The following is a 21,470-nucleotide window of genomic DNA, read 5'->3' on the forward strand; positions in this document are numbered from 1 at the left end:
CAGCAGCATTATTTACAATAGCCAAGACGTGGAGGTAACCTAACGGTCCATCAACAGGTAAACGGATGAAGACGATGTGGCATATATGTGGGTATATTATATATGTGCATATATATGTGTATTTGTTGTTCAGTCACTCAGTTGCGCCTGACTCTTTGCGACCCCATGGACTGCAGCACGCCAGACTTAAACACATACACACATACCAAGGAATTCAGTCGTAAGAAAGAATGAAATTTTGTCATTTGCAACAACATGAATGGACCTGGAGGGTATTATGACACGAAATAAGTCAGACAGATCTTTATCTTTATCTGCATGACATCACTTATACGTGGAATCTAAACGGCACAAAAAACTAGTGAATGAAACGAAAAAGAAAGACACTCACAGATATAGAGAAGAAACTAGTGGTGGCCAGTAGGTAGAGGAATCGGGGAGGAGTGATATAGGAGTAGGGGATTAAAGGTATAAACTATTATATATAAAATAAGTTACAAGGATATATTATACTGCACAACAGAGGGAATATATACGTAATTTTATATGTAATATTATATTTATATATTTATAATATATTTATATACTTTATACATTTTATAATATCTATAAAGGGAATATAACCTTTGAAATTGTGAATCACTATACTATACATCTTAAAATTATATTATATTGTATATCAAATATATTTCAATAAAAAATATATATATATACACAGTAAAAAAATAGTGGGGAAAGCACACTAAGGTGCCAGATCTACAGATAAATGAAAGAGGGTGATTACCATAAGAGTTGAGAAGGGTGCAGAGGACCATGACTGTAATGGACAATGGAGGAGCTCCCAGGGTAGCTGGCAAAGTGTCATGGGAACAAACATGCTTGCCTTATAAAAATTCACTAAGCTATGGATTTGTTTAGTATTGCTTTCTGTATCAGTTTTATTTCACAACATGAAGGTGAAAACAAATCTTTAAAAATTCCGACAGCAATCAATTTTAAAGAATGTTCAGAATGCTTTAAACTCTTCATGGAAAAAAAAAAAAGCTATTGGGTTGCCAACTAAAGAGTTAACAGTAGGGAATGTCCAGATTTCATGGCTGTAGCCACTCAACCTGCATGGCTGGGACCACTTAATTTTTTAGCTCCTCAGATAAGGTAAGGAGCTTCTGGTCAACAGCTCAGCAGACTAGGCTGCTGGCTCCACCCTGACCGTTGTGAACAAGCCTTTTTTAAAAACCCAGTTCTAGCCTGGCTTACAAGACTTCTTGTTGCCATGAACCCAGTTTCAGTGAGAAAAGGACAGAATCTATCATCTCCAAATCTCTAAGAAATTGGTTTCCTGGGACTTCCCTGGTGGTCCAGTGGCTAAGACTCTAGGCTCCCAATGCACAGGGTCCAGGTTCAATCCCTGGTCAGGGAACTAGTATCCACATGTCGCCATGAAGACCCGGCACAGCCAAATAAATACATAAATAAATATTAAAAAGAAAGAAATTGGGTTTCTGTGACTGTTGGGTCACCCTGATGCAGGTCATCTGCCTGGCTGAACCTCTATTACCCGCTTCTGGAAGTCCTCCCCCAGGAACACCAATCATCTACGTCCTGAAGGAGCCCATCAGGAGTCTGAAGCTGGCTTCTATGCTGCCTCTTTCCAAGCCACCCTGAGAGCTCAGGGTATGACTGTCCTGCTGCAGCTCAGGCCCTTCTGATGTCACTTATGCTCTGAGGACTTCATCCAGTAGATAAACCTCCCCAGCTTCACTGCAGTATCTTCCTCACCCCACTCATGTCAGCTTTTTTCCAGCCCTCACACATGACTCACGGTCAAAGACTCATAAATCTGCAGATCTGAAATGCCATCAGACAGATCATCTTTTAAAAATTACCTCATTTACTTTTGTTAGGAAACTGAGCATCAAAGAACAGATGTCAGGTTTGGCAGACCCCACATTTAATTGATAAGACTTGAACTAGACCCAGGATTCTCTGACAATGACTTACTCACCCCTCCATCTCTACCCATCCTTGGCCATTGCCTCTTTTTAAATGTGTATTAATACTCGGCGCTTCCATGCAAGTTGACATTACCTCCATGCCAGGAATGATGCTGGGTGGGCAGAGGTGGCACTGGGGGCCGGGAGGGTCTCTTGGTGCTACAGGAACACACAGCCCTGCCCTACCACTAATAAAGATTTACAGGAAGAGCAAAAAACAAGAAGTTTATTATCAAATAGCATGCTAAATGTGGACACAGACTCTCTCATTGACCAGACTCTACTCAGACTCCCCTGAACACTTTTCCAACCAGACCTGACTCTTGGATATCTATGTTCATCTCTGCATCATCCAATTTTATTGAGATAGAATCCTGCTAAATCAGTTGAATAGACCCTCCCAACCCCACTATGTGATCACCCTTGACATCTGATCAGGTTCCTCATTACCCACCATCCCACAGGTGATGCCTGAGCATCTGTCCTGCCTTCAGCAAGAATCTTGATAGCTTGATTTAGGCAGAACCCCCCATTCACCCCTGATGTTTCCTCTCAGTAATTTTCTATGCGCTGACCCCCACACTGTTCCCTGACTATAAATTCCCATTTGCTCATGCTGTATTTGGAATTGAGTCCAATCTCTACCCCACTGCAAGACCCCCATTGCAGTGGTCCCTATATCTCCACCATGGCCCCCTTGAATAAAGTCTTCCTTACCACCTTCAACAAATGCCATGGATAGACAGCTAGTGGGAAGTTGCTATATAACACAAGGAGCCCAGCTTGGTGCCCTGTGATGACCTAAAGGATGGGGGGAGGGGTGGAAGGAAGGCTCAAGAGGGAGGTAATATATATGTAGTTATGACTGATTCGAGTGGTTGCATGGCAGAAACCAACACAACATTGTAAATCAATTATGCTTCAATTAAAAAATAATTTTAAAATGTCATGAATACTTCCTTCTGTAACAATATCAAAGCATAGAAACGACATGGTGTTGTGGGCATACACATATCAAAAGCTATGAAAGTGTGTATGCCCATATATGCAGCAATCCTTCTAGGAACTTGTCCCAGTTAAATAATCATGGATGCATGAAAGGATTTCACTACAAGTATGCACACCACAGCAGTGTTTACAGTTGTGAAATGTCCAACATACTGGATTGTTTAAATTAATTGTGGTATATCCATTCAGTGCAAGCTATGTAGTCAAAAAATAATAAAGGAAAATAACATGAGATGATATGAAAAGATACTCATGAAATACTGATCAGTGAAAACACATAAAATAGAATGTATACTAAGATTCAATCATTTAAGGTACTCACTCCCACAGAGAAAGGAACAGAACATATATACCAAATGCTTAAAAATATTATTATTAAAGGTAATTTTTATTCTCTGTGTTTTCCACAATAAACATACATCAGTGTGTAATAAACGATTAAAACAAAACTTTCTTCCTCTAGAAAACTTAGAAACTTGTCTGATTCTCTCACTCATTCTCGCTTGTGCATCCTCAAATTTGTGCTCTACACTTGAATCTTGCAAACAGTGTGGATTCCACCAACTTCGAGATCAAGTCCAAAGCAAACACATTCATGTCTTAACAGGACCTTGAGCTAGCTCTTCTCTGCAACTTAGAAGATGAGCTTTCCTAAGTACAAAAAAAAAATCTTTATTCAGCGTTTTTAAAAAAAAAAAAAAAACGAACAATAAATTTAAACTCTAGGGGCACTCCACTCCAGTACTCTTGCCTGGAAAATCCCACGGATGGAGGAGCCTGGTAGGCTGCAGTCCATGGGGTCGCTAAGAGTCAGACACGACTGAGCGACTTCACTTTCACTTTTCACTTTCATGCATTGGAGAAGGAAATGGCAACCCACTCCAGTGTTCTTGCCTGGAGAATCCCAGGGACGGGGGAGCCTGGTGGGCTGCCGTCTATGGGGTCACACAGAGTCGGACACGACTGAAGCGACTTAGCAGCAGCAGCTAACAAAAGATATGCAAAACACAATAAAATGCTGTTTTATGCTTCCCATATCAGCAAACATTAGAAATAATGATAACACTTGGGGCTGGTAAGACTGTAATAAGAAGTATTGCAATGCACCACACTGAATAATACACACTTCTGAAAGTTAACCCATTTAAAAAAAGAAAAAGAATTAGTTTTAACATTCCTTATAGCACTTAGGGAAATTTTCTTAGACATAGGTTTCCTGCTTTCCATTAATAATAAAGTTGTTTGCATCCATCTTTAAAGTCCTTTGTCTCATCATTTTTCTTTATGATTTTTGAAATGCAGTTTGCTAAGACATGTCACAAGACATGGGAAGATAGCTGCTTATTTATCTCTCATTACTCTCCTGCGTGGCACTCAAAAAATTTTCCAAATGGAACTGCCACCTGCTTGGCATCTTATAATGCAGAAGGGTTCTGACAGATGCAGAGACCTAGAGAGGAACAGTCACTAGTTCAGATCTTCAATAGAGGGCAGCCCCTCGAAGTCTTAAAGAGTGTTGCAGAGCTGGAAAGGTTGTACTTAGGAAAGCATTAAAGAACAGACGTTGCCCAGAAGATTGTCTCTGATCAAGGCAAAGTCATCCATGCGGCTCTGCAGGAGACACTGACCATTCGTTTTAATACACTGACCCTCTTCCAATATTGGGACCCCTCCATTCGTTTTAATACACTGACCTTTCCAATATTGGGAAACACGGGTGGGAGGAAAGGGTTCTCCAAATAACTCCATTCAGGGGTCTGGTGGCATCAGTAACAAATCAGCGAAGCGATTTATTTCCTTTATTGATATTTTGGTGAGCACGTCTAAACAGAAAGCTATCAGCATGGGTACAAGAAGCACAGGCTCTCTCCTTCAGGAATGGGCTATTCGCAGACTACCTTGAGTACTGCTCTACTTCCGCATTCTTTGTCTCATGGAGAGAGGCCGTGTGCCTGTGTGCGCATGCGCAGGCCCTGGTTCCGGCCCAACGTGGAGGGAGGGAGGCTAAGGCTCCGGCTCTCCTCCACCCACGAAACGAAAAGGGAGGTGGGGACTATAACGACTTCAACTGCGGAAGCACCCCCCCCCAAAGACAGCTCAGATGGGCAATGAAGAGGAGGCGATGTGGCTCTGATATTCTGCAGGGCGGAGCTGATTTTTAAAGTGAAAGAAAAAGAGAGTCGAGTCCCTCTTCTCCCCCTAGTTGTTGACTCTCCAAAACACTGGGTCTGGCGCGGGTTCTGATCCCTGGAGTTTGATGCACGTTTGATTCACAGACTGCTGCGTGTCTGCACCAGATGGCCTCGAGTTAATGAACACAAACTCATCCCTTTTGCTCACCAGGGAAATGTGCAGCTCAATCTGATTTGTACTCTCCAACTAAAAATATTTGAGTATTTTTAGGGAGCATTTTACTGAGACAAAATGGCACTTCAGGAAAGCATTAAAAGAACAGAGACTAACCAGCAAATTGCAACTGCAGTCTCCTATACGTTGATAACCCAGCTCTCAGATCAGCCTTTAACCAAAATTAAAGTAATACACTATGAACTGCCCAGGAATGATAGCTCCATCCTGCCTTCCCACCCCCATTTCTCTTTACCAACCCCCTGTCCTGCCCCAAGCTGAACTCGTGGTCCCAGAGCACAAGGTAGAATTCATTCCAAACACAAGATTTTCTTATTTGCATACTAGCAAAAACATTTGTCACAGGGTACATACAAACACACACACACACAATCTTTTCACATGTTCTTTTAATCTATATGTTCTTACCTATAACAACAATTTTAGGATTTAGAAAAAAATTCATTAACTCTACAAGATCTCCATCTTGCCCAACTGGGATAGAACTTGGTTCAACTAAGTATTTTCCTGGTCGTCATCACCAGCAAACAAAATGGTGGGCTCCTAATAAAGAATCAGGGAACAGGAAGCTGTTCAGTATAGATCCCTTGCTCCCTTCTCTAAACTCCCCCACTTCCTGCTATCTGACTAAATCTTGGCAATTCAGCATACAAACATTAAAGTCATAGCTTCGAAAGTCAGCTCTATTCTGGTCTCTCTCCCAACAAAGCTGACAGCCACAAACCGAGTTCTTTTCTCTTGAACTGTGACCGTTGGTTCATCCAAGGTCCAGACAAACTCCTTATATCCTTGAAACTTGGGTCTCACGTGAGAGCTGGTTTAAAAATGCTCAATCTCAGGCCCCATCCCAAACCTTCTGAATCCACGTCTGCATTCATTTTAACAAGATCCTCCAGAGATTCCTACGTAGATGTAAGCTTGAAAAGCACGGCCTTATTGTCATCTAATCATGAATGTAAAAGTGAAAGTGTGAGTTGCTCAGTCGTGTCTGACTTTTTGCAACCCCATGGACTGTAGTTCACCAGGCTCCTCTGTCCATGGGATTTTCCAGGCAAGAATATTGGAGTGGGTTGCCATTCCCTTCTCCAGGGGATCTTCCTGACCCAGGAATTGAACCTAGGTCTCCTGCATTGCAGGCAGATTCTTTACCGGCTGAGCTACCAAGGAAGCCTCTAATCATGTATAACGATGTTTGAATCCAGATCACAAGTGTTCTTACAGGTTGCACTGTCTTCGTGGGGAAGTAGTTTAGTTATCTAGAACTGTTCCTTCTAAAGATATTTTACAAGTACCAGGCTTGAACAAAAACCTTTGACTTTTTCAATAGTGATCGTCTTTACAAAGTCTCCCTGCTGGTTAGAAGAAGAAGAAAAAAAAAAATCATCGTTCATCACGAAGTGTTCTTGGGATGGAGGGAGGAAAAGCATACTGGTTTTCACTTGAACGGATGAGCTTGAAAACAGGGTGTCACTACCAAGAGATAAACTTCCAGGGAAGGATCTCCGGCTTCCTTTGGCAAGATGTCTTCTGACTCACAGCCTTCTCCTGCTTGGGCAGCTTAAACGAGGTTCTCTTTGGAGCCAATTTCTGGAGCAGGTGCACAGAACTTACAGGAAATAACAGTTCTGTGCGCTGGTTTAAAAAACATACTCTTTGCCATCTTAGTTGGGAGCCACTGGCAGGAGGCGCAGGGAGAAGGCCTCAGTGGACTTCAGAAGCTCCCACTTAACCCTTCCCTGCCCACTTGACTGTAGCAAAGGGTTGAGAAAGTCTGAAATGACAGATCCAGAGGAGACGCACAAGAAGAAGCTTGTTGCTGTGAAGGCAGGGGCCTCTGCAGGCACTGCTATGAGGACTGAGCTGCCGGGGCTTGGTCTCCATGCTTCTCAGCTTGGGGAGGGGGGCTGCCTGCTGCCTCACAGACCATCATGCCCAGGTCAGAACAAAGGAGGAACTAGTTACAAGCCCACTCAGCTCTGGGGCCAAAAACTCCAACCCTGCAAATATGAGAGTCGTTTTCTGGATCCCATTTCAACACTAGCTGCTGCGAAGTTCTAATTTGGTGAAACAACTTTGGGAGTTCTGGACTAATTTAACTCAGAAATTCACCCTGACCATAGAATGACAGGATGTCACAGCAGAAAGAACCTCGTATGAACCTCTCATCCAGGGGGTTCAGGTTCAAATGCCTCTAGAGGGCACCGAGAGCAGTAAATATGAGTTCTGTGAGGAGGATCTAGAACCTGGACGGTCCAGTTCTAAACCACTGGACACAGGTGGCAGCTGAACACCTTGTATGTGGCTAGTTCAAAAGGACACATGCTGTAAGTAGAAAATACAATGATTTTCAAAAGCACAGAAGAAGAAAATAAGTAAATAGCTCGTTAATAAGTTTTATATTAATTTAATGAAAGTATGTTGGATATATTGGGTTAAAGAAATGTTGGATTTATTGGGTTAAAGAAATGATTAATTTCTCTGGCTTCTTTCTAATGTTTTTAATGTGGATGCTAGAAAACTTTAAATGACGTATGTGACTCAGTTTGTGATTCATATCATATTTCTACGGGACAGTGCTGGTCTGGAGCAACGGGGAAGCATGGAGACTACAGCCAACCACAAAGCAGATGCCTTCTGAAAAGCATCAAAACTCAAGATTAAAGAAAACAAGAAAAAAAGAAGACTACACATCAAATTCCATTCACAAGTCACTGGTTTGTGACTTAAGGATTTTTTTAAAAAGAGAGGAAGTGCCCCAATAGTTCTTTGGTTAACATAAAGTCTAAAATGAAAAGCCAGGTCTCCAATTTTCCTATAGAGGCGTGTTTGCTGCTGCTGCTCCTAAGTCGCTTCAGTTGTGTCTGACTCTGTGCGACCCCATAGACGCCAGCCCACCAGGCTCCCCCGTCCCTGGGATTCTCCAGGCAAGAACACTGGAGTGGGTTGCCATTTCCTTCTCCATAGAGGCTTGTTTAACAAAGTCAAAAGTTTAAATAGCAACTTGAAGGGAACCTGTGACCTTCCAGTCCCTTCACCAGTCTCGTAGTTTGTGCCTGTAGACTGAGGCGTGCTTTGATCTGAATGTGCCCCGTCCCCCAACTCATATATTAGAAACCTAATCTCAAAGGCGATGGTGTTAGGAGGTGGGACTCTGGGAGTGATTAGGACGGTGATTGATTGTGTGTGTGTGTGTGTGTGTGCTGTTGCGTCCAACTATTTGAGACCCCATGGACAGTAGCTCACCAGGCTCCTCTGTCCATGGGATTTCCCAGGCAAGAAAACTGGAGTGGGTTGCCATTTCCTTCTCCAGAGGATCTTCCTGACCCAGCGCTCAAACCCATGTCTCCTGCCCCTGCATTGCAGGCAGACTCTTTACCACTGAGATACCAGGGAAACCCAGGTGTAGCATAATAGGAGTTTACAAAGGGAACTAAGGTAAGGCCTCCTTATGGTCAAGAGTTACAGGGAGAGACACACGCATTCTCAAGGTATATCACCAAGGTCACGGGTGCAAATGTGCAAATGTTAGCAGATGAGCAGGAGGCAGTGTGGTTGCAGAGGAGAAGGCAGCACCACAGGGAGTTAGGGGTGGCATCGCCGAAGAGTTGGGTTTTAAATAAATCTTGAAGGATGAAAAAAAATGGAGAAGGGATAAAGATATTCTAGGCAGTGGGAATAGTACGTATAAAAGCATATGACGGTGCAACCAAGGAGAATGGGGAGAAGCACAGTGGATCAGGGAGACGTTTTATTGCATAAACTGTGCATGTTATTAAAAACCATTAGAAATAACTGCCTTGCAACTCGTGACAGCAAAGGTGAATTTGCCAGCGGTGTAAATGTTGATGCCACCAAAAGCAATATCTAAATATAAACTTTCACAATTTAAGCAATAAATGCATTCTGGTTTACTGTAATTGTTTTTGTTGATGATGATCATGTACAATTTTCATTATCTAATCATGTTTTAAAATGAATAGATGTATTGCCTGTGATTGTTCAGATTTGGTAGGCATTCTTTTCATTCCATTTTCTTAGGCCAGCATTCTACACTGTGCCGGCACTCTCTACGTTAGATGCAGGGATCCAAGAACTAAAATACCAGGTAGGCAAGTTCTTTCAGATAGTACAAGTCACAGCTGGAAAACCTGGCTTAAAACTCAACATTCAAAAAATGAAGATCATGGCATCCGGTCCCATCACTTCATGGCAAATAGATGCGGAAACAATGGAAACAGTGAGAGACTTTATTTTCTTGGGCTCCAAAATCACTGCAGATGGTGACTGCAGCCATGAAATTAAAAGACGCTTGCTCCTTGGAAGAAAAGCTATGACCATCCTAGACAGCATATTAAAAAGCAGAGACATTACTTTGCTGACAAACATCCGTATAGTCAAAATGATGGTTTTTCCAGTAGTCATGTATGGATGTGAGAGTTGGACTATAAAGAAAGTTGAGCACTGAAGAATCGATGCTTTTGAGCTGTGGTGTGAGAAAACTCTTGAGAGTCCCTTGGATTGCAAGGAGATCAAACCAGTCAATCCTAAAGAGAATCAGTCCTGAATATTCATTGGAGGGACTGATGCTGAAGCTCCAATACTTTGGCCACCTGATGTGAAGAGCTAACTCATTAGCAAAGACCTTGATGCTGGAAAAGATTGAAGGCAAGAGGAGAAGGGGACAACAGAGGATGAGATGGTTGGATGACATCCCCGACTCGATGCACATGAGTTTGAGCAAGCTCCAGAAGTTGCTGATGGACAGGGAAGCCTGGCATGCTGCGGTCCATGGGGTTGCAAAGAGTCAGACATGGCTGAGCAAATGAACTGAACTGAACAAGCCACAGCGCCACCGTCTCCTTCTTTTCCACCACGCTGGCCTTTTGTCACGTGTTCCTCTGCTTCAGCAAACCTACTCTACCCTACTGCCTCCCAGATCCCAGCTATCTGCTGGTCCCAAATTCTAGCAGCCTTTTTCCCTTTCCAGGATAACATACAAGTGCCAACTGTTAATGAATAAGGAAATCACTCAGTCTTTGCCCACCATATGAGAAGTGCAGGGTCCATGGATGCCCTGGTCCCCTTAGGGACCTCTACAAGCTTGGGACGCTGAATGATGCTGGAGCTGCCCTAACACACACGCATGCATGAACACATAGAACCAAACACAACACCACAAAGCAAGCAAATAAACAAAACACGAGGAAGACAAGAAAAAAAGGCTGAATTATGATGCTGTGTCAGAACAGCCTGTTAAATGGCTACAATAAACCAAAACTTGAATTAGCTAAACACCTCCATTTTGAACAAAGGCTCCAGCCCAATGGTGGATTTGACCTTTTAGTCCCCCCCGCACCCCCCCGCCCCCATTAAACTTCATACAAACATGCCTTGACTGGCCAAACTTCCATAGAGTGAACTTAAAACACCAGAAGAGTGTTTTAAGGGACTCTGAATAAGGTGTTGCTTTTAATTCTGCTGTATTTTCATAGATAGGTTTATAATCTCATCACGCTATTTTTGAAAATACATTTACCAAATTCTCTACAAATAGTATCTGTAATAACAAATTACATTTGTATAGCTATCACTTTCAAGATAGTTCCAAGCACATTTGATTTCCACATTTTATGGAAGATGGAAAAGGGAGTGTATGTATGTGTTCATTGGTGAGCCCCTGGATAATTTGGTCCAAGACTTTCCCTTTATTCTTGAAGAAAACGGAGCCTGTAATCACACACATACTTAGAAACAGACTGGATGTAAAGAGTATGTCTCTTGACTCCCGGGCTGGTCCTCTATGCAACGCATTCCCAACCCACTGACCAAAAGACTGAGGCCAAGAGTAAAGGAGAGACTGTATACTAATAGCCTCAATGCCTCACACCTACTAGTACACACATTCTTGGGCAAGTCCCTCCCATACCAACTTTGAGCTTGAACACGTGGTGCGCTTCAGCCAATGGAGTATCAGCAAAGTCAGCAGAGGTGTGGTTCACGTTTGCACACCAGGGCATAGCATGCTGCCACTACCATCCTGTGAGGCAATCCAGCCTGCTCTCACTTTATGGAGGAGGAAAGTCCTTGTGAAGAGCAAGAGGTCCAGACCTCCCAGCTGCCCAGCTGAGCCCAGCCACCATCTAAATAGAGTCACATGGACAAGAAACAGAAAATCATTTTTGCTTGCAACTAGTAAGCTTTGGGGTGGTTTGTTATGCAGTGATAGAGAATTGATACACTAAGGAAAAAGAAATCTGTCCACGCCAGTCATTCACAGACCCAAGACTGGATGCGAGGTCTTCAAAATCCACCACCTCACCCAGGAATAGAGAATATTTTGCTGAACTGAGCTTCCTTGTCTTGGAAACTTGAGAATCCAAGTTCCAGGTTCACTCAAAATCGCTGAGATCAGCTCATCCAGCTGCTTGATGGTTTTTTGATTCTCGTTTGTTGCAACTTCCTCATCCCCTCAAGGCCATAGGGTGTGGCTGGTTTTGCATGCCTAAGTGTGGAGGGAACCAGCCACCACTCTCTAGACCAGCATTAGAGGGGACAGCTGCTGAGACACCTTTGTACCCATGGGAAGAGGGACAACCCAGAGAGACAGAGGCCCTGTCCTCCCTTCTACAGCTTCAGGTACAAGGGACAGGGTGAGGACCCAGGTCTGTTCATCCAAAGCCAACATATTTTAGAGAACACATGCTAAATCCTTTGCAAGAGGGAGAAGAAGCTCCAATCCCACGGCTCAGAGCTGATGATCCCACGTCAGTTCTGGGCATGATGCTGCCAGCTGGGACTACAGGGTGTTATAGCTTCAAAGACCTTTGGGTGACCAACAGCCACAGGAGGTGGCTCCCAGAGAGACGCTCAGCAAGAATGAGGATGAGTTAATTTCTTCACTCCTTACTGATAGCCCCGTATATGCTGGACAGGGTCTGAGATGGCTTGTAGATTATCTCACGTGGTTGGATATGTCAAACTAGTTATTTACAGGACATCACTTTAAAACCTCAGTCTTTTGTTGTCTGTGTGTTAGTAAAGTCTTTAAATTCACCCATAGGGTTTAAAAACAATATTAACATTTTTTGCAACAGAAATCTGTTGACTTACATGTGAGGGCCACCAGGGACTTCCCCACCACCCCCTGCAAGGAATGAGACATTACATTTACATTTGTCAAATAAGGAAAACTGGGTCACCTACCATCGCTGAATTCTCCCATGAATTGATTAATAGACAATTAAAAAGAGGTTTGGGAATGCAATTTGCAACATGGAAGGTGCTACAGAAACACACATTCCACTTAGGGGGGAAGAAAAGAAAAAGACAAACATATGCTGCAAACAAATTTTAATCATTATAAATCATGCTTCTGTTTATTTGAGTGTAATAACACTATGAGTTGGAGCATTAGGAGTTTCATACCACCTTGAAAACACCGATCAAGCCAGCATGATGTACAGCATGATTGCTGGGTCTGACGTGTAATCTCATCGCATCTGATTTTAGCTCTGCATTCAGTCTGGTGGGAAGGCAGAGAGAGATGGCACTCGCCGTGCAGCCTGGAAACCCTGTGCTCTGCTCACTTGCTCAGCCAGCCTGGGGGTCGGCAGAAAGAGGAGCAATGGTGACCAGGGCTGTGGAAAGCGGCAGTAATTTCTAGGAGCAATGGCAGCTACCTGTTATTAATACAAACATGTGCCTCTAAGAGAGCATGGCAACCCACTCCAGTATTCTTGCCTGGAGAATCCCATAGGCTGAGGAGCTGAGTGAGCTACAGTCCGTGGGGTCACAAAGAGTGGACACGACTGAAGCGACTGAGCATGCATACACACCTCCAAGATGTCGTGGTTTTGAAGCTAACAGAGGAATATAAAAGGATTAACAAGCCAGGGGGTTCCATCAGAACGTAGTTGTGGCTAATATTTACTGGATACTTCTGCAAGATGCTTGTTCCTTTCTAAACGTTATCTTATTTAATTTTCCTAGCAAGCCCACCAGGTGAGTATTTTTATGATCCACATTTCATATGTGAGGACACAGAGGCCAGAGAAGCTAAGAAACTTGCCCAAAGTCACCAGAAGAAGCACAGCTGGGTTGGAACCCAGTTATCTTTCACTTGAGCCTGGGCCCTAAGCCACTAACCTGAGTGAACTCAGTTTGGCAACCAAGCTCTGAGGCCTTCTGGAAGAGATGCTCCCAGCTGTATGGGTGAGTGGTTCAATGACCTCTGCTTTGATCTCTGTGCTTCTCTGGGACAGACCAACAGGGCAGGACATACTCTGAGGGATCATCAGCAGTTCAGAGTGAAAAAGGGACCCCTGAGTGCCCCCAACACTTTTTCTAGGGTCCACAAGGCCAAAACTATTGTCAAAGTACTAAGACCTATCTCCTTCTTTCCTTCTCATTTTCTCACCAGTGAAGGTGGGATTTTCCACCTTCAGGAAGCTACAGGAAGCGTGATGACATCATCACTCTGATGGCTAATGGAATGTGTGCTGGTGTCTTCAAAACCTCAGCCTTCATTCCTAATATGGTACTATCTATAGACACAACCCCCCAAAACAGATCACTGGGGTCCTCAATTATTTTTCGGAGATTTTAGAGGTCCAGGGATCAAAAAGTTAGAGAATAACTGCTCAAGTCACGCCTAGAAGACCAATGGAAATGAAATCGCCTAAAATCTCAAAGCCTGGAGAGCAGAATTTAAGAACAAAAAGGACCATTAGCTTTGGCACAGCTGATTACGAACGAGCCATTTTAACTTCTGGAGTGGAGCCGACCCAGCTGATTCACAGGCACAGAAGGAGAGTGGGACGGACAGCTGTGATGAGCACCTCGTGGGGCAGAGAGCGCCTCGGGGGCGCAGCTGACGTCAGGGGAGGAAATGTACTGGTGCAAAGTGAGTTATCAACACACCTCAGTGAGCAAGTGCTCCAGCCCAGCCCTTCCTCATCAACAGCTGAGTGTTCAGCGTCTCATTTGTCGAGCGCATCATTTGCCGCGAAATGCCAACTGCTGATGTGACTCAAGATTTCAGTTTCCGCTGAGGACAAGGTGCCAAGATGCACCAAAGGGGGGAAGATGATTTCTACTGAGCAAAGCTCTTCTGCAAACCAGGGGCTTGGAATATGCCATCTCATTTATTCTATACAGTACTCTCCCCAGGAACACATGATTAGATTAGATCCATGTTGGAGATTAGGAAATTGAAGTTGACTGGTTCAGGGAGTCATCCAGGCTCAAGCCCCCAAGACTGAGTCCTAAGTCTGAGGACTAAAGACTAGGGACACCCAAGACTAAGGGCTCAGCCACTATGCTGAGCTTCCCAAACCTAGCTATGCATCAGAATCACTTGGAAAGTTTAAACCATTTCACGATTCTTGGCTCCACCCGTGAAGATTCTAATTCGGTAGGTCTGGGTGGGACTCCAGAATATAGAACCCTATAAACAAGTCAGCTTCTGGCTTGGCTTTTAAATAACTATATCATTAGAGGGATAAGTCATTTCACATTTGAAAGTCTTTTCCACACCAGCACTATACTAGTTGGCTTTCTTCTCTGCCTTTTTTTCCTGGAAGAAATGTTATGTTTATTACCTCATGAGCATTGCTCTCTACCTGAAACGAACTGGAGGCTCAGCCAATAAACGCAGCCAAACTGATGCAGAGTGTTCTTCCAAACGCTGAGCAGCCACGCAGACATGCTTTTTTTTTTTAATAAATTTTTTTTTTAGTTTCTGTTTTTTCCATTTTTTGGCCGCACTCGTCATGGGGGATCTTAGTTCCCCAACCAGGGATCGACCCATGTCTGCTACAGTGGAAGCATGGTGTCTTAACCGCTGGACCCCCAGGGAAGTCCCAAGACAGGATTTTGTGTGTGTATGTGTGAGGCCTGGGTGGGACAGGACCTGAGGACACAATAAAAGGACAGGCCACAAAGGTCCCCACTTCTCCTAAGTTGTCAGACAATCTGCAGTGAAAACCCCATTACTTACGGGAGAAAAAACCCCGCACAGATAGGTGTGGAGTTTATTTTGCTTGTGTTAAATATGCTGACTTCTAAACAGATCCCAATTTAAAAGTGGCCAGTTTAGAATCTGAATTATAAATTACGGCAATTCGTGATACACGCTCAACTCTGATTTAAAGGATCGGTTGCCTTCTCAAGAAGCTATCTAGCCAAGAAGTTACAGAAAAGCGCCTGCCTCCAACACAAAGAATGGGACAGCAATGAAAGAACTTCACAAAATCCATTGGGATGGACATGTACACACTGCTATATTTAAAATGGATAACCAGTAAGGACCCTGTACAGCACAGGGAACTCTGCTCAATGTCATGTGGATGGGAGGGCCATTCGGGGGAGAATGGATACATGTATATGTATGTCCAAGTCCCTGAACAGTCCGCTGTTCATATGAAACTATCACAAAATTGTTAATTGCCTATGCTCTGATATAAAATAAAAAATTAAAAAAAAAAGGATTTCACAAACACCAACTGAAACATGGGCCAGGAGTGTGGGTCCATGAGCTATGGTGTTTCAAGCTAAAGCAAAGGGTGATGGCTGGTGATGCAGAGAAGATAAAACTTTTATATGGAAGCCACCCTCCACTTTCTCTTGGCAATCATGTCATCACTCTGCATAAGAACCAGTTAAGAACCCCGGTGAGTGAAAAAAAAATCAAAAAGAACAAAACGTCAGCTCTGCCATCAGATGGAAAATGCAGCCTGGCTTCCAGGACTGGGAACTGGGTTCTCTTCTGCCACAGCAACCGCAATCCAGCTCAGGCCGGGCATCTACATTTCGAGTTGACAATGGTCTTCATGCCTGCAACTCCCTAGATCTTCCAGCCCCACAGTGTGAGCAAGTGGGCTGAGGATTATTAGCTCCACTGTGCAGATGAGCAAATTACTTTTAAAAAGTCATATGTGTGGCTGCTGTTGTTCTTTAGTCGTGTCCGACTCTTTGCCACCCCATGGACTGTAGCCCACCAGGCTCCTCTCTCCATGGGGTTTCCCAAGCAAGAATACTGGAGTGGGTTGCCATTTCCTTCTCCAGGGGCTCTTCCAGACCCAGGCATCGAATCCACGTCTCCTGAATTGGCAGGCGGATTCTTTACCACTGAGCTACCTGGGAACCCATGAGTGGCTGAAGCACCACAAAAACCCATCAGGTGGTGGTAGAAACATTCAGCACAGAGGCAGCGCTTCTCACACATTTTTTGGTCTATGTGATCTTTCCAGTGTTCTCTCAGTCTTAAAATACGCGTTTTTGGTTTTTTTTTCCTATCAAGAAACCCTGATTCTGGCCCACCTTTCATTTTCTGCTCTGTTTCTCTCCCCAGGTCTATGTTCCCAGGTGCCTTTTCCATAATGTACATACAGTGGCCTGGATTTTCTTCTTAGTCCCACCTGATCCTTCAACACACCCTACTTGCCTTTACCTCCTACATAAGGATACTTTCTCTTCCAGTACTCTTTGAGGATCCCTACTGTTCATTTGGGCGTCCCCGGTGGCTCAGTGGTAAAGAATCTGCCTGCAATGCAGGAGACACAGGTTTGATCCCTGGGTCGGGAAGATCCCCTGGAGGAGGGCATGGCAACCCACTCCAGTATTCTTGCCTGGAGAATCCCATGGTCAGAGGAGCCTGGTGGGCTCCACAGGGTTGCAAAAGAGACGGATGCGACTGAAGCGACTAGGTATGCCAAGCACTGTTCATTTACTGCTTATCAACCCGCAGTCCTCAATTTTCTAGGCTCCTAATTTACCCCTGCTTTCAAGTCCTGTTAGTCTTACATCAGAAACACAAAGCCATGCTGTCATAACAAAGAACGTGTGTGTTTTTTAGGACCACTTTACAAACTGATGTAGCAGAAAGAAGAGCACTTTGCTGAATACCATTTTCCTATCACAAGTGCTTGGGTGTTGTGCTCTGTGAATTCCTGAAACCATACCACACCCTTTGGGTGAATATGTGTAAAAACAATAAATTAGTGTTCATGGCACAAATAATGATATTCCTGAAACCAGGTTCCTTTTTCCTTCCACAAGGATTTTTCTTTCCTACTGAATCTTTCTATTTTGTAATAAAGTATCTACATTGGTAAATGTGTTTCTAAGCTTGGAAAGGAATCCTTGTGGCATGAGGGGTCTGATGCTTTCCTTAAGGAAATGAGAATGCCTACATAAAGCAAACATTCAAGCTATATTTGGAAGATCCTGTACATTGTGTTTATTGCCCTGTAAGAAACTGATGCAAACAACACACGGTGTCAAGAGTTTAGTGTTCAGATCAAAAACAAGTGATGTCATGTAGTCTCCTGGTATACAGTAGGTGCCCAATAAATCTACTGAGAGGATATCAAGCTCTAACCCAGTCCATATATATATATATTTTAATCATCATTATGTTATGAGTTCAGTTCAGTTCAGTTGCTCAGTCGTGTCTGACCCTTTGTGACCCCGTAAACCACAGCACGCCAGGCCTCCCCGTCCATTACCAACTCCGGGAGTTTACCCAAACCCATGTCCATTGAGTTGATGATGCCATCCAACCATCTCATCCTCTGTCGACCCCTTCTCCTCCTACCCTCGATCTTTCTCAGCATCAAGGTATTTTCCAATGAGTCAACTCTTCGCATCAGGTGGCCAAAGTACTGGAATTTCAGCTTCAGCATCAGTCCTTCCTATGAACACCCAGGACTGATCTTTAGGATGGACTGGTTGGATCTCCTTGCAGTCCAAGGGACTCTCAAGAGTCTTCTCCAACACTACAGTTCAAAAGCATCCATTCTTTGGTGCTCAGCTTTCTTTATAGTCCAATTCTCACATCCATTCGTGACTACTGGAAAAACCATAGCTTTGACTAGACAGATCTTTGTTGACAAAGTGATATCTCTGCTTTTTAATATGCTGTCTAGGTTGGTAATAACTTTCCTTTCAAGGAGTAAGCGTCTTTTAATTTCATGGCTGCAATCACCATCTGCAGTGATTTTGGAGCCCCAAAAATAAAGTCAGCCACTGTTTCCACTGTTTCCCCATATATTTCCCATGAAGTGATGGGACCAGATGCCATGATCTTCGTTTTCTGAATGTTGAGCTTTAAGCCAACTTCTTCACTCTCCTCTTTCACTTTCATCAAGAGGCTCTTATAGTTCTTCACTTTCTGCCATAAGGGTGGTGTCTTCTGCATATCTGAGGTTATTGATATTTCTCCTGGCAATCTTGATTCCAGCTGGTGCTTCTTCCAGCCCAGCGTTTCTCATGATGTACTCTGCATAGAAGTTAAATAAGCAGGGTGACAATACACAGCCTTCACGTATTCCTTTTCCTATTTGGAACCAGTCTGTTGTTCCATCTCCAGTTCTAACTGTTGCTTCCTGACCTGCATATAGGGTTCTCAAGAGGCAAGTCAGGTGGTTTGGTATTCCCATCTCTTTCAGAATTTTCCACAGTTTATTGTGATCCACACAGTCAAAGGCTTTGGCATAGTCAAGAAAGCAGAAATAGATGTTTTTCTGGAACTCTCTTGCTTTTTCCATGATCCAGTGGATGTTGGCAATTTGATCTCTGGTTCCTCTGCCTTTTCTAAATCCAGCTTGAACATCTGGAAGTTCACAGTTCATGTATTGCTGAAGCCTGGCTTGGAGAATTTTGAGCATTACTTTACTAGCATGTGAGATGAGTGCAATCGTGCGGTAGTTTGAGCATTCTTTGGCATTGCCTTTCTTTGGGATTGAAATGAAAACCGACCTTTTCCAGTCCTGTGGCCACCGCTGAGTTTTCCAAATTTGCTGGCATACTGAGTGCAGCACTTTCACAGCAGCATCTTTCAGGATTTGAAAGAGCTCAACTGGAATTCCAACATCTCCACTAGCTTTGTTCATAGTGATGCTTCCTAAGGCCCACTTGACTTCACATTCCAGGATGTCTGGCTCTAGGTGAGTGATCACACCATCATGATTATCTGGTCGTGAAGATCTTTTTTGTATAGTTCTTCTGTGTATTCTTGCCACCTATTCTTAATATCTTCTGCTTCTGTTAGGTCCATACCATTTCTGTCCTTTATTGAGGCCATCTTTGCATGAAATGTTCCCTTGGTATCTCTAATTTTTGTTGAAGAGATCTCTAGTCTTTCCCATTCTATTGCTTTCCTCTATTTCTTTGCATTGATCACTGAGGAAGGCTTTCTTATCTCTCCTTGCTATTCTTTGGAACTCTGAAACTCTTCTCCTTTGCTTTTCACTTCTCTTCTTTTCACAGCAATTTGTAAGGCCTCCTCAGACAGCCATTTTGTTTTTTTGCTTTTCTTTTCCATGGGGATGGTCTTGCTCCCTGTCTCCTGTACAATGTCACGAACCTCCGTCCATAGTTCATCAGGCACTCTGTCTATCAGATCTAGTCCCTTAAATCTGTTTCTCACTTCCACTGTATAATTGTAAGTGATTTGATTTAGGTCATACCTGAGTAGTCTATTGGTTTTCCCCACTTTCTTCAATTTAAGTCATTATGTTAGACAATCTGAGAATTAGTTTGGACATTAAGGGTCATTTTGCTGCTGGGCTATGCTCAGTCATGGCCAACTCTTTGTGACCCCCATGGACTGTAGCCCACCAGGCTCTTCTGTCCACGGGATTTCCCAGGACAGAATACTGGAGTGGGTTGCCATTTCCTCCTCTAGGGGATCTTCCTGACCCAGGGGTCAAACCTCCATCTATTGTGGCTCCTGCATTGGCAGGCGGATTCTTTACCACCGAGCCACCTGGGAAGCCCTAAAGGTCACTTTATACAACCATTAATCCACATCATGTGGCTAAATAATGTTGCACTAAATATCTTAGAGAAATTTCTCCAGATAGATGAGTCTAAACTTACAGATAAGAAAATGGTTTGGGGGGAGGAAATAAACTTGGTTGTGTTTCCAGTGTGGAGTGGGCAGCAGGAGGAGTGACGTCAGTGGTCTTAGTCCTGCGTCTCCAGGGCGATGGCAGGCGGTGGAGGATTTCTTACCAGTTCAGGGAGTTGACTGACTTCTCTTCCACGTGTTTAAATGGACACCAGGAACTTCTCTGGCTTTTGCTTGTTTAATTTTCTTTCTGGAAAACTCACTGTTAACCTGTTTCTCACTACATTTTTTTCTTACGGCCTCATAAAGACGGATCAAGGACGATAAAAAGAGCATTAGCAGTGAATGCTAGGGTGAGTGGAAAGTGTAATTAGAAGAACAGTTGCTTGTAGGTTTTGTACGTGAAAACCTACTTATATCTTTACTCTACAGACTTGATCCTATCTTTTTGGGCAAAATATGACTCATGGTAACTTCACCACTCGAGTTTTGATAAAAAGCATCATATGAGTTGCACTGTGAAATATTCTAGCATTCTTGCCACTGAAGCACATTCTTCTGAATGCTTGTTAAGGTCCTATTTCTAGAAATGCAAAGGCTCTCAATTTTGCTTAATTTTCCCTAAGTGGGTACTGTTCTCAGTGTAAGAGGGAGGAGAGGAACGCGCTCAGTTTTGCTGGTAGGTTTAATAACCTCTAGTGACTCAGGATACTGGATTTGACAGCAAGCTTGTGGGGACTGCCTGTCTCCTTTCCAACCCATCCTGCTGTTTGTCAACTTTCCTGACTGATCAACACGTGGATAGAAAGACTAGTACCTGAATCACTGGCAACTGTTTTGGTCCTGGTTTGGCCAAACTGCAGAAGCAGTCACTCTCTTAAAATCATACAAAGACAGGTAAGTGACATGACTTCTTTTTCTGTTCCATAGTTCTTTCAAAAATTTAGGAGTAAACCCTCAAACTTCTAGATTCAGGCCAAAGGAATGAGCAAAGATGGCAGAGAGGCAGACATTAATAACACAGACCTTCTCCAACATTCTTTTGTGGCACATTTCTTTTTTGGTGACTCCATGCTGCTTGCAGGATCTTAGTTCTCTGATCAGGACTCGAATCCCTGCTCTCTGCAGTGGAAGTGCTGAGTGCTAACCACTGGACCACCAGGGAATCCCCCCACATTTCTATTCTGATATAGCCCAAACTATATGAACATAAATAAGGGGCCAAAATAAGTCTGAGAGGATGAAGCAAA

The 21,470-nt window shown here is 43.6% G+C and overlaps 1 protein-coding gene across 3 annotated transcripts in view; it reads right to left on the reverse strand.

Moving 5' to 3' along the window:
• MSRA (methionine sulfoxide reductase A) overlaps positions 1 to 21,470 on the reverse strand; it is a 379,756-nt gene that overhangs the window by 65,167 nt on the left and 293,119 nt on the right. The window contains exon 6 of one of the 3 annotated variants that reach the window (XM_055577725.1): positions 3,374 to 3,653. The exons of the other annotated variants lie outside the window; for them this stretch is intronic. Within the exon in view, the coding sequence (XP_055433700.1) occupies positions 3,603 to 3,653 (51 nt within the window). The 3' untranslated portion in view covers positions 3,374 to 3,602. Of the gene's footprint in view, positions 1 to 3,373; positions 3,654 to 21,470 lie in introns of those variants that run through there. 3 annotated transcript variants of the gene reach the window in all.

Source organism: Bubalus kerabau, chromosome 4 (assembly GCF_029407905.1).
Source record: "Bubalus kerabau isolate K-KA32 ecotype Philippines breed swamp buffalo chromosome 4, PCC_UOA_SB_1v2, whole genome shotgun sequence".
In the NCBI taxonomy this organism is placed as follows: Eukaryota; Metazoa; Chordata; class Mammalia; order Artiodactyla; family Bovidae; genus Bubalus; species Bubalus kerabau.